The sequence below is a fragment of the Diplotaxodon limnothrissa genome, linkage group LG6, assembly GCF_057381915.1.
Source record: "Diplotaxodon limnothrissa isolate DT_005_m linkage group LG6, D_limnothrissa_male_GT1.1, whole genome shotgun sequence".
NCBI lineage: Eukaryota > Metazoa > Chordata > Actinopteri > Cichliformes > Cichlidae > Diplotaxodon > Diplotaxodon limnothrissa.
In genome coordinates this window covers 17,623,441-17,637,216 of record NC_140601.1, presented here as the reverse complement: position 1 = coordinate 17,637,216, position 13,776 = coordinate 17,623,441, and the positions used below count along the sequence as shown (strand labels likewise).

At 41.4% G+C, this 13,776-nt stretch overlaps 1 protein-coding gene across 2 annotated transcripts in view; it reads right to left on the bottom strand.

Annotated features, from left to right (window-relative positions):
* nr3c2 (nuclear receptor subfamily 3, group C, member 2) overlaps positions 1–13,776 on the bottom strand; it is an 86,396-nt gene that overhangs the window by 24,927 nt on the left and 47,693 nt on the right. For both annotated transcript variants that reach the window (XM_085356882.1, XM_085356883.1), the window contains one exon: positions 8,306–8,433. In XM_085356882.1, coding sequence (XP_085213008.1) covers positions 8,306–8,433 — 128 coding nt within the window. The remainder of the gene's footprint in view (positions 1–8,305; positions 8,434–13,776) is intronic.

Below are 13,776 nucleotides of genomic sequence, written 5' to 3'. Positions count from 1 at the left end.
TGTGCAACTTTGTGTGTGAGTTTGTGTGTAGGTGTGTGTGTGTCAAGCATGAGAATTTATTTATGCACACTGTGCATGCGCTCACATATACTCGCGCAACATGTTTATCTTTTAAATTACCTCTTGATTCGTGCAGAATGAAGAGGAAACTCCCATAATAAAAACTGAGAAATATTAAATATTTAGAAAATACGAATGTAAGGACCAATGCATTACTAGGAAATTCTTCTAAGAAGGAAATTTTCTTTCCAATTGACCTACAGCACTCTGGCCACTCAGGAAGCTACAGTTCGGCTGCTCTCGAAAGCGAAAATCAGCTTCAGGCCTTTGCTAAAATACAACCTTTAACCTGACATATTTAAATAGCCAATAAACACAAGTGGTCAGACCCCTGTTTGTGACAATAACCTCACAAATACAGATGCAGACGCACATGGATAACGGCACCGAAGAACACTTGCCAGTGGACGCACACTTCTTCACTGGGTACCGTTGCTGTGGACTTAACTAAAGAACGCAATCGTGGACGACAGTAATTTAATTATTGACCAGCAAAGCATTTGGCCAATTCTGTGATCACGGTTCATTGGTGTTTATGCAACCTATCATTACACAGATACCAAAATAGCAAACACAAAAAAAAACCAAACAAAAAAAAAACAGAGATGTAATTGTTGTCACCAGTGAGCCAGCAGTATGCAAATCACTGCCTTGCAATGGCATCGCTACTCCGCTTCTTTGGACAGCACACAAACAGCTGTGTTGGATGAGGCTTTACACAATTAGGTTTGTGCTCTTATTTAAAACTACTAAATCTATGATGCCAAGTGGTCCCAGCTTTTAGGCATTTTTTTCTTGCAATATAACTATGTGAAAACTTTCTGTCATCTAAGGCATGTTTTGAAAATAATTCTCTGCAAATTGATAAGTATCCTGATCGCCTCTGCAAAGGATGAAGACATTTTTGCATAATTGTGGTGGTATACCTATTTTTAATGAAGAGAGCAGCATATCTGCAGCAGCACTTTCTAACGTAACGCCACTCCCTTAGTGCTGTATCTTTAAAAAGAAAAAAAGAAAAAACAATTACCAGTGAAGACAGTGATAAAGCCCATCAGATTGGCGGCCCTTATTTGGTTGAGCACAAAAGGTGTAACCCACATTGAAGTCACAGAACAAAGGTATCACCAGGGAGTAGGAAGAGATGGAGGTCAGATTATATCCGCTGGGGAGACATGCAGGTCAGCCTAGGCCAGAGGAACTGATGGCATGGAGGAAGTAGTGCGAGTTATATCATCACACAAGCACCAAAACATATGGTGTAGTTGTTAGTGCCACAACAGGCTTTATAGGACAGTAGACAGTGTTATGTATGTTGTTTTTATTGCTAAAATGAGGCATTAAATAGAACATAGTGAACAACCACTTAAACAAGAATATAATATGTCTGCAGTGCAAGATGTTGTTCAAGTGCACAATTTTAATATAAAAAATAATTTGTAGCCCTCATGTATTGTTTATGTATATGAATATTCCTAAAAGAATGCATAATTTAACAGTATTTAATAGTGTAATAAGATATCCCTTCTAATATCATTACAGGTCTATTTGCAATCGGGGCGACACACATGCTTAGAGTAAGTCATTTTTACCCCGAGCCGGACACCTGAATTTCTTTCCTCTTGTGCCTCCGGTTGTGTCTTTGCTATGCAGTTTCTGATTAAAGGATGTGTGATGTGGGGAAGGTGAGATCGGGACAACACTGACTCCAGCCGTCGTTACATGAGCTCCTTCACACACAACCTGAAGCATTCACCGAGGAGGCACTGCAGGGAGGCCTTTCTCCCTCCCCCCCGAGCCTGAGCTGAGCAACGGGATTGGTCAATCCAAACAGAAACCGGGCAAGACGTGTCCTCAGACGACCTCTTCCTCTGAGGAGGCAAGGAAGAATGAGTTTTTCAGATTGACACGAGCGCCACGGAAACCACGGCCCAGTCGGATTTTTAGAGCTGAATGAGGGCGCAGCAAGGTTGAGTAATTTCTCGTGTATCACGTAAACCCAAAGTTAAAAAAAGAAAAAGAAAGAGGAACAGTAAGAGCAGCTAGTGAGCTCCAAGCATGGCCTGGTATTATTACGAGGAGCAGACATGCCAAGCCACTGATGACATGCGAATAATAAGTTGGCGCTGAACGCTTCAAATGTGTGCCACATGGAGCCGTTTATTGAGTGCAGCTGTCTTGTATCAACAAACTTGTCTTTAGAGGAGTGAAAGCAGGAAAGAAGCACATATGAATGCATTCAGCTATTTCCACATTTCATTAGCAGCGATGGCACATATTTACAAAGCGCTGTTTTATGTCAGAGGGTTGTTTTCTGCAGCGCAGGACTAATCCATAACCTGAAGAGTTAACTGCAAGACATTTACTGCAGGTTTGCATGACAGTTTAGTCAATAACATAAGTACAGCTGCCTTGTGAGCTTCATAAGTCATTCTATATTTATTTATCGGACAATTAACATGCCAGATGTAACGGTAAACACAGTAAATGTCTAACAATAGCTGCCATTCTCTAAAAGATAAACTGGATTATTTGTAGTAATTGCTTATCTATGTACTGATAATATTGGTGTCACAGCACTGTGTGAGAACGTAGTTACTAAATACTACTGAGATGGGGTTTTTTTTTATTTTTTTTTTTATGTGTTGCACTTTGTAGACAGTTTCTACAGGCTAAATGCCAACATTATTTCAGCCTTTTAGCCAGAATAATCCAGAGTACAGTAGTTTTAATAATGCAGTTTTCCCACAGACTGAGATACTTTTTGTGTATTATTAAAAATTAAGATCCCGTGGACAGACTCCAACCTTATTGGCTTTGACTGCAGCAACCAACCATATAGTCTCTGTTCTGCTCTGCAGTGCTGACACATGAACTATCTTTCCACCTTTGTCAGGTTCAAGTTAAACTGGCCCGAGGCTCACAATGAATCTCTGCAGCACATCTTATTTGTAGAAGAAGGGCTGTCATTGCCAACTGCAGTCCAAGACAGCAGGACAAGAAACAGCCAAATGATAGAAACAGCTAAATGAAATCGAGGTTTCTCACAAGGCGTCATACGCACATTGCTCTAGAGTTGTCTGCCATATTGGAAGTGATACAACCACTGGTTGCTAGGGAAAGATGTTTTCCCCGACTGGTTAGTCAGAAATTGCTGTTTCTTGCTTCGTGAAATCGGATGCAAAGAAGTTACTGCACCAAAAAAACAAAACAAAAAAAAAACCCTAACTAAAACAAACTTTTAGCAGTTGATTTGGTTCCTAGCAGGTTGCCACGGTTGCTTGTAGTTCTTCACATTGGTCTGCAAATAGTGCATTTTGGGAAAGTGTGATGCGAACAATCCAGAAGTGGAGAAAGTTTACCTTCAAAGTAAAAGTTGTGCCTTGTGAAATATGTTAATTGAAAGAGAACCTTCCACATTTCTGGTTTGTGTCACACTTTTCTGTTTCATTAAAACTACAGCTGAAGTAATATACCAGTGACCGAAACAACCACAACTAGGCTTCATGTGTTTGTCATATGGTTGCAGACCAGTCTCTAGGCCTGTGTGACAAACCTTTTCCCTTGGTTTTACATTGTCACCATGATTTATGTCACCAGTGGTATCCTGTTGTTAAAAGGACAAAAATGATGCTGAGTGAATGGTGCTAATGCAGCTGGGTGGAAGCAAAATGTGTAGTTTGAGCTTAATTCGCAGTACTGTATACCACAGTGTTTAAATATCATTTTGCTTATCAGTCATTGTGTTGGGTAGTTCTAATCTATGAATGGCAGCAGCAGCAGGTACTCTAATGAGTTGTTGTTGCTGCCCTCTGTATTCTAAAAGGACGTTTTGCCACCAGCAGCCAGCAGGGAGTTATTTTGGACTATCTAAATGAATAGTGATATAGCTGTAATGTCAACAGCCAATTCAACAAGTTTAAAAAATGATTATTTTTTCCTCCCGCAGGTTATAATTGCTCCACATAAGCACAAATACACGGCATTGTGATTTAATTAACGGCTCAACCCCGACTGCCAACACAGCATCTCGTGGCGCTTTGATGCCTCATCCCACCAAAGAGCTTGAACAAATGTCCTGCTAACTCACACTACTAACACAGTAAGTCAAGACAAATGATAAGAGCACTTATCTACATCTGCACTACGAATAGAAACGTTTGCCCCCACACGGTACAAAGTGTCGTAAACTTCAACTTTTAATGTAGCAACTTGATTGGCTTATATGTTTCCCAGTAATCAGCAAAATGCCCGCTTTGGCGTGATGGACTTCTCCCACTGATTGCTATTGGGGATTATGTAAGTGCCATGTGTTTCTCATGCAGTGCCTCTGATATACATTTATCCCGTGAGCGTTAGCAATTAGAGCAATTAATGTTAATATATAATAATAAATACATTTTAATAAATCATATTAATGCATACTGTATGTTGTGAGGTAAGAATAAACCAAGGGCTGTTTTTTTTTTCTTCGGCAAACTGGGAGCCAGAGAGTTCTCAACACCTAATTTAATATTAATATATATTTCACAGGCTCATGGTTCTAAACTTTATAGTGTACAGTTGGCAGCACCTTCTGGTAGATATGACAACATTAAGTGGAATGAATATTAGTCATCTTGAGGAGAACTGTAAGTGAACAGATTTGGACAGTGAAGGGCCCATGTGGCCAATAGATATTCCAAACAGATGGTCTAAATGTAAATCTAAAACAGAGACTTCAAAAGGATAACCGTGCTGAGGCCCAGTGATGTTAAAAAAGAGAAGAAAAGCTACCTAGCAATGACCTATATGACTCGAGTAAAGAGAAAACCAGACTCTTCACAATCACAGAATATCATCTGATTTGTTGATGGCTTCAGAATGCTAGCTCTGTAGTAAGGGCTGTGAGCCAGTTAGTCGTCTAATGAGCTACAGCCGACCGAAAACTTGTGTCCCCCGAGGCAGGCCGTGCCAAAAGAAATTAAGCATGGGCTGGATTATTCCCCTTGTACAGATGCCCACTCTCTGCAGTCTTCTTTTATATCTCCCATGCCAAGTCTAAGTTTTTAACTTTGAGAGAAAAGAGGAGGAGAAGGAGGAGGAAATACTGGGAGAGGGGCGGAGTGAAACGTCTCCTCACGTCCTGACTTACACCTCTCCGGCACTCGCTGCTGACACATCATTTTCCATCCCTCTCCATGTTACTTACTCCCAGCTCCTCCTCTCTTTATCTCGATCTGCGTCTGACTTTTTCTTTGTCCTTCCTCCCCCTCCTCCCTCGCTGTATCCGTTTCACCGTCCTCTATCTCTCCTCCCTTTGCAAAATCCTTCTCTCACTATTTTCATCCTTTGCTTCGCTCTCCATCCACCTCAGCAGCGGCAGCAGTAGCTATTGAGGGGGGTAAAGTAAGGTAAAAGCTCACGTCTCATGCAAACTTGATGACATAACACCACTCTAGGGGTTGCTTTCATAGTTTGCACAGTTGCCTTTTTTCTTTTTTTGGTTGTGCAGAATCAAGAGGAAATTCCCCCCCCCCCCCCCGAGAAATACTGAATATTGAGAAAATATGAATGTAAGGATCACCGTGTTAAATTTGAAAGGCATTATGCAATCACTGAAGCCTTTTCTGTGTTTTTATAAGAGCAAAAAATACGGTTTTAGCACCGTAATTACAAAGAGAAGTGAGCACTTTCCGGTGCCTCACCTGACTAGCGCTCCCGCACAAAATCCGATCTTGAGTGTCTGCCGCCGGCGTTGTGCCAGACAGGCTTGAAGCAAGAACAACGGCACGTCTGATTCGATAACCCCAGACACATAATCTGGTTTTAGGTCTCTACGTAATGACGGTGTGTAAATATCATCAAATTAAGGCATGATTTGATTGGGAATGAATGCAATTCCTTCAATGGTCAGGAAAACACCTAGAGGGCCTGACGGCTGGCTGGCTAGCAGCCTTGTTTGCTCCTGTTTTTCCCCCCCCGCCTTCACTGGGTCTGTAAAAGTGTGTTTTGCATTCAAACACTCATCTAAATGAGTTAGGCCAAAGCCTCAGGCAACAGGCACAACATGAAAAGCACATTATGACTGGTGCTGATTTTCCCCAAGCTAAATATAACATAAAGGGCTGCTGCTGGAGACTAACCTACTGAATTGCTTTTTTCTTCCCCGATGACTCACTCTATAAATGTAATGCCTAATTTTGGTCATTTTAATGATATTTTAGGAATAAATAAACAGATGGTCTAGTGAGATTAAACAGTAGTTTGTTGCATAGATGCAACAGTATGGTGGAAATTTTAAAAAGCAACTATGGGTAATAATTCTTGCAAAGTACAGTGTGCTGAATGTGTGGAAAGAGCAACTTGCCACCATGTCCTTGTTTAAGTGAGCTCTTTAAAATGTTGTTGTTACATCTGAAAATGACTTATACCATTTTTCTCATTAACATTTTCCCCAGCTCCTACCTAACATAAGAGGCACATTACAACGTGAGATTAAAGTCATCCGTCTTTTTACCTGGATAAATCACCGTGGTAACTTGTGCTGGACACATAACCTGGCAGGGTTATGCAGTTAGTGGGGTTAGGTTAGTTGTTGACTCTAAATTGCTTATAGGTGTGAATGTGAGTGCAAATGGTCGTCTGTCTCGCTCTGTTAGCCCTGCGACTGTCCAGGGTGTACCCGCCTCTCGTACTGTGAAAGCTAGGATAGGCTTCAGCTCGCCCCACGAAACCCTGAATTGGATAAGCGGAGGAGAATGAATGGATGGGGTGGCTGTCGCTCAGGAGGTATAGGAGGTCATCTTCTAATTGGAATGTTGGCGGTTCAATCCATGACTGCTCCAGTCTACATGTCAAAGTACCCAAGTTGCTCTGAATGTGAGTGAACATTAGATAAAAGCACTTCAGCATAGAAAACAAGCTGGTGTGAATAGGTGTGAATGGCTGAATGCACTTTTCTGGTCTAATTTCCATCTTATTTGTTGTGTGTTGCATTTTACTGTTATATTTTGTGTACCTTACAGAATTTGTTGAATTTTAATTTCACCACTTTGTCATCACCATTTAACAGTATCTCTGATTGCAGTAGGCGACACTCATAAGGATAGTCTTGCGTAGAAGAAGAGTCACATGATGCGTGAAACAGAAAGCACGGCTTAACAAAGAAAGATGGTTACCATCGATGTCATACCTATTATTTCAGACTGGGTTTGAAGTTTTGTTAGTGTCCTTCATAGCATATCACTCTGGTATAAGATCCTCCAAATAAGCAGAATATTGGCCAATAAGTCTGAGAGTTGTAATTGTCAGTTAAAGCGATTCTCTTCATTTATCTGATATTGAGTGAAATAATTAATTAGAAATTCCTGCAACGTAATAGAACAGTATTAATGTGTCTTTTCTTTTTTTCCTGTATAAAAAATATGAGAGTCCAAAGCACAGCAACGAAAAGAGGCAAACGGAACTAGCGTCTGAGGCTACGTTCACACTGCAGGTCTTAATGCTCAATTCCGATTTTTGGATCAAATCCGATTCTTTTTTTGTCTGCTTGTTCACACTACAAATAAAATGCGACAGCAAACGCGCTCTAGTGTGAACCCTCAATGCGCAAAAGAAGACGTCACACACAACACGCTCTGTTTAGACCCAGAGCAAACAGTATTGTTTGACTGATGGCCCTTAATATAAAGACTTCAGATTTTACGTTTCCCAATTTTTGCTTTAAGTTATTTTGTTATTTACATAATAATGTAAATAACCTAATAATGATCCTTATTTCTGTTTTAGAGAGGAGCGGTGCTTCAAAGGACAGTTGCAGTAGAATTTCTAGAACATCAATTAAGAAACACATTCGCCAATTTGAAAACACATAAGGCTGCATATGCTGCAGATACAAAAACACTGACGTCAACTAATCACCAATGTTGTTCCAAAAGAGCAATCAAAAGATAATGGCTCCATACCTAGATTCAGCCAATTACTTGTTCATTATTTTTTGTGTTGCCACAAATGCGGTTATTGTGTACTTGGCTTGTACCAATCTCTCTGTTTGCCTGTTTCCTGTACTCGCTGTGTGTTTCTTATGCTGCATACTGTGTGTGCTATCAACTGGTCGATATGTTTCTTGATTTGCTTGCTGTTTTACTTATTATCTTGTCAGAGAGGTGGTAATGTTTTCTTGCACTCCCTTGTGTTTGCTTAATCTGCAGGGTTTTAAGCTCAAGCCAGTGACATCTCATCTAAACGTGGGACGATGCCATACCTTCCACAGCTCTTTTGAAGAAGACCTTGCAGCTTCCGCATGTTACGACGCCGTAGTGACAACCTGATGCCTCATCTCCACAAACCAGGCACACTTTGGCCGTCGAGGACGGTTGTCTCAGTGGCGAGCTGAAAGGACACACATAAGAGTTCTTCAGACGAGGCATAAATTAACAAGGAATACTCAAAAGTCAACAATAAAACCAGGGCTGACTGTCCCCTTCCCATCTGCATTACGGCATGATGCGCACTGTGAAACATTCTTGGGTTTTTACAACCCACTGACAGTAGCAGCACAATGTGGCTAGCCATAAAAATGTCTGCCAACCGGGAGAGGAGGGCTTTACGCTCCTCGGATTTATGGTTTCTCCAAGCTTACCAGGATGACACTGAAAGAATTATAGAGGAGATTATTTAAATTCAATAAGCAGAGAGAAACAGAGCAGGGTGTCAAATTTAAGTGGGATCCAAAACACCTCTTCTCTGGCATGAAACCGGACTGGAAAAAGAGTTCAGAGGTGGACTAAAATGTCAAAAACCACGGTGGAACAAAAGCCCTACTGTGTTATAGGTAAAACTATATATCAAGTTCAAGGCCAAAGATCGCAGGTGTGATTCAGCACTGACGTGTGCTGTACTGTAAATAGCATGACGTGTTGAATTTACTCGAAACAACGCAACAAACAGGCAAGACAACACGAGTGATGAGTCTGCTGATCTAAGGCGTTGTTTACTCTGGCATCATTTACTTCTTTTACCACTGACTGATTCCTGCCATTACAGGCTCATTAAATCGCAGGATAAACAGTATGTTCTTACTAATGCGCTGTTAAATGGGAGAATTAGTTAAGACTTGCAGTTTACCCACTCCTGAAAATGAGACCATGAGGGTCATGGCGAGGAGTGTCACTGGTAAAACCTGATGTGTGCTGTCAGTTTCCACCTGAAGAAAGATCATTATTTTTATATAATGTTTCTGTCTGCCAAGCCTAAATGTGGACCATTCCAGGAAGATGTTGGATAAAAGATCGAGAATCGAGACGGTAGAAGCTAATTAGTGATTCTAAATTGGATGTAACTTTTTAAAAAAAATAAGTTTACATCTGTAAATACTGATGGACTGATTCACGAGGTGGCGTTCTAGACCCAAATCTCTTCTGATAGAAGAAACATTTCCATAAATCTGATATATATCGTCACCACGGGCAACTGTGTATTATCAATGAAGTAACACTAACATTTTTTCCCATCATTTAGTCTCATTTAAAAACCCTATCCAGTTCGCAAAAGACCACAAACTATATTTTCAAACTAAAAAAAAAGTCCTGTCTTATATATGTATTGAATTCACAGTATTTTAATATAAAATTTCAATCTAATGAGTTTTAGGTGTTGCTCTTTGTTCTGCAGATTTGATAGTTTGAGTAAAACTGGAACGGGTCTACATTAATCAGCTGTCTTGTACTAACCACCAGCACAGCTGTACTATAGAGTGAACCGGTTAACATTTACGTTCTACGTGCACAAAAGTTTTTGTCACGTCTAGACACAACAGAAAAAAAAAATCAGGACATTCACTATAACCTTTAACAAAACGTTTCCCTTCATGCTCAAACACACACAAAGAACACAATATGTAGATTGGTACAAAGAGAGAACACCTTGTATCAAAACATTGAAAGTGGCCTCAGCTTCCCCTTCTTTTCTGTGCTAATTACCTCTCTTCCATCTCAATCAATAAGATGCAAGGTGATTGTCTGGTTAACATTCTCCGTACATCCTTCATCAAACCAGCTGCCAAGCGCTCTCTTTCTCTCTCTCCCCCCTCCCCTTTTCTCTGTCTCTTTCCCAGTCTCTTTCTCTCATGCACACGCATTTCCTCCAGGGGACGAGCTGGAAAGGGGTACAGCAACAGCACACTCAGATACAATCAGGACCACTGATCTAATTCCCTCTTGTCCATCTACACACACATTCAATTTGTTAGGACGCTTAGAGGAGTCTCTGGTGAGGTGTTTGTCTGACTTGATCTTTCTGGCAGCGGGCCTCACGGTTTCAGCTTAATGTGAGTGCAAGTGTGCGTGCACAAATCGAATACGTATCAAGATGTGTTTCCAGCATGTTTATATGCAGAATATTCCCCCCATACATTGGCCTTTTCACACCATCACCAAACTGCATTAAGGGGAAGACAATCCAATCCAAGAAAAACAGCCCCGGAAAGTTTCACGGCCAAGAGCAACACGAGGAGCAGATGAGAGGTCTCTCTAAAGTATGCCTCTAATATCGAGTCAGTGGTCAACCTTTTAATAGTGCCGCACATTAAAGCCTTGTCGCTGCGTGCCAGCCTGCCTGCCTGCTGGTCCACCAACAAGGTGACTTCCCCTCCCTCAGAGAAGTATATAGGTCATTTGCTCTCTCTGCTTATGAAACCAGAGCAGACAGGCCAGGCTGCAGTGACTGTGCACCAACGTCTGCCAGTAGCCCAGAACCAAAAACGAGCAGCCAGACATTCCCAAATCAGCCGCTTTTAGCAGCCTACAGTTTACACGTGCAGCATATACAAAGAATATTAGCAATTTTGTAACAATTTTTTATAAGCTTACAGTAAATGCAATTATGGCCCCTAGCTGAAACCAAAATGGGGATATAGTGGTTATATTTTGTGTGTCTATCTTTGACTACTGGGCCACAAGAACACAACAAATGAATGAATTTCCTTTTTTTTGGCCTGCCAATTTAGTGGCTTGAAATATTAAGTGGTCACAGTTTATGTCTGCTTTGATGAAACTTGAATGATGATGTGCAACTTGGTGAAATGTCTTGTTAAAGCTAGATGTCTAAAATGTTAATTCCCACAGCCTCGTGTCACATTTCATCTTGAATGAAGACAAAAAAAACTGAGTCAGAAAGCAGAGTTAATGGTGACTTAGTACAGATGTTCTTTTTTTGGGAGGGTAGCCCTAATAATAGTTCTAAAACAATGCACAGGATGATTGTTTCTGCAGAAACTTCTGCAGGCAACTGCTGTGAACCGGGAACGGGGCCTTTTTCTTTTCTTTTCTTGACCCCTGTCTTCTCTATTTCTGGGTACAGTCTCAGACTAACTCAATGGGACTGACTGCACAGATCAAAGGTCTCATTCTTCGCTCCAGTTGCTTTTTTTCCCCTTCTAACTGAAACCCCAGGGCAGCAGTTTCATTGTTTTCAGTGTCCTTTCATCTTAAAAGATAACACACAAAGCTAACAACTGATTTAGTTGCTGTGTATTTCCCATGAGGGCCCAGATGAGTACGAGTACACAATGCCCGATTCTTCCCACCAAAATGTACAAACAGAAATGTGTGTCTTCTACTTGCTCTTGCTCCCTCCTTATCAGACCAACGTGCTGCTTGGGGAAGATATTAATGAAAAAGCCAAAAATGAAAAGAAGCATGTTATCTTGAAGGCTGAGAAAAGCCCACTGCGCCCACCAAACTGTGTGAAGACCAAACCACAGGACAGATGTTGCTCAAATTGGCCTCGTGTTTTTTTTGTGGGGTTTTTTTTTACGAGTAATTCGGATGTCACACTGAGAGCATTCTTCAAATGGTTCAAATATCTCCACCCTCTCTCAGCTGCAGCAGGAATGCTCAGTCATTAAGAGCTACAGCCAGGAAGGATGGTCATTTTAGCCACAGATTTATCAGAACCCGGAAAACTGATAATGACTGCAGTCACTCACAGCTGGTCTCTCTTTTTTTTATCAAGGAGTCTTCTTTGGCCCTAGTGCAAATCCTCCGATAGCCATAAAAAAAGGTCAATACAGGTCACAACAAAGGGGCAGCAATCATTTGACTAAGGCATAACAAAAACAATTAGTTGCTATAGAAACCACGCCGTTGAAGAAAACTAACGAACGAGGGAGACATATAGAGGAAGTCCAGTTATTCTGGCTTTATCAAGATAACATCATTATGGGTGAATAACTGGGCATGAAACGGCTTTATGATGGACGGCAGCGAGGCTTCGTGGTTAGAAATGAACCCTGTGACCCGCATGCTGTAAGTACATTAGCATGACAGCGTCAGTAAACAAGCGAGTGAACCACAGACAGGGCACTGTTATACAGAGAAACAATGTCCTCATCACGCATGTTACACCGCCTGTCGCACACAAACACACGCGTGTGTGCTGAACTTTGTTTACACCGCTGTACAGCCGGCCGCCTACTGTAAAGATAAACGCACTGACTCGCTCATTCTAGAGGCTGATTAAGTGCCACGGCCTCCCTGAACCTGCCCTTCATGAAAGAGAAGCATCCTTGACTCTGGAAAGAGAAAAAAGGGAAAAGAAAAAACAGCTTCCACGGTACAGTACCTCTCTACAGTCTGGCCTACAATATTTATGTAATACACACCCTGGCATGCTGAAAAACCTTAAGCTAGACCAGTTCAAAGAATATTTATGTAACGCATAACTTGGCATGTTGGGAAAGGTAAAGGTAGATTCGTTAGAAAGAGGACGAAATGGCTTACATAACCATGAGCAGACAGTATAAACATTAGGCTGACACCCACTCGCCGCCTCTCAAAGGGAGAGAGGTCTTATGGGTAGTGTTAATGAGCCACAAGGGATTTATTTTTCCTGGTGAAGGTGACCCTGGCATTGGGCAGAGAGTACCTGAGCATACAGAAATATGAGATTTCCTCTTTGCTAGGCTTGTGTTACACATGTGTTAAGGTTACAGTATAATCTACTCTGACTGCTGCTTTTGGTTAAGAAAGAGGAATCAGCCTTAAGATGTTTAGCACACCTGTGAATGTTTATTGCCTTTACTTTTTTCTTGTTACATTACAATTGACAAAGAGTCAAACTACAGGGCTTATGTGAGTATAGCAACAGCAAATAATATGTATTATGTCAGCCGTGTTTGCATTCCTCATGTTAAACCCAAAGCTGTCATGTTGTCTCGCCTCCATGGATTATTCCCGCAAACTTTAGGTGACCTTACCCATGACAGCGAAATCACATTTATCTTCCTTTTAGAAATCCACTGTTTTGACTGTAAACAAAGGCGTAGAAATGCACACACGCACGCAGACACGCCGCCCTCTTAAGGCGTTCACACCGCCTTGGTCGACGGGAGGTTACAGACGACGCTATCGTTCTGATCTACACAGTATCCAGTTTGGACTCAACATGTCTGAAGCTGTACCTGTTTTCAAATTCCATAAACAACTTACAAACATCACAGGCGCTTTTTTTGGCCCAACTTTAACCTTTTCTTTAGCGTGCAGCTGCAGCTGAAGGGCCCAGAGGCTTTGTTTTTACACAAGCAGTGGGTACCTTTAGAGCAGCGGGAGGATAACTCACCGGGTTTAGAGTGGCCGGAGCCGTTGAGCATTTCAACCTCATCTTAATTCCTCAACGTCAAACGCATTGAATGAAATTAATCACCTGAGATATTTTGGCTAAGTGGTAAAGCATGCG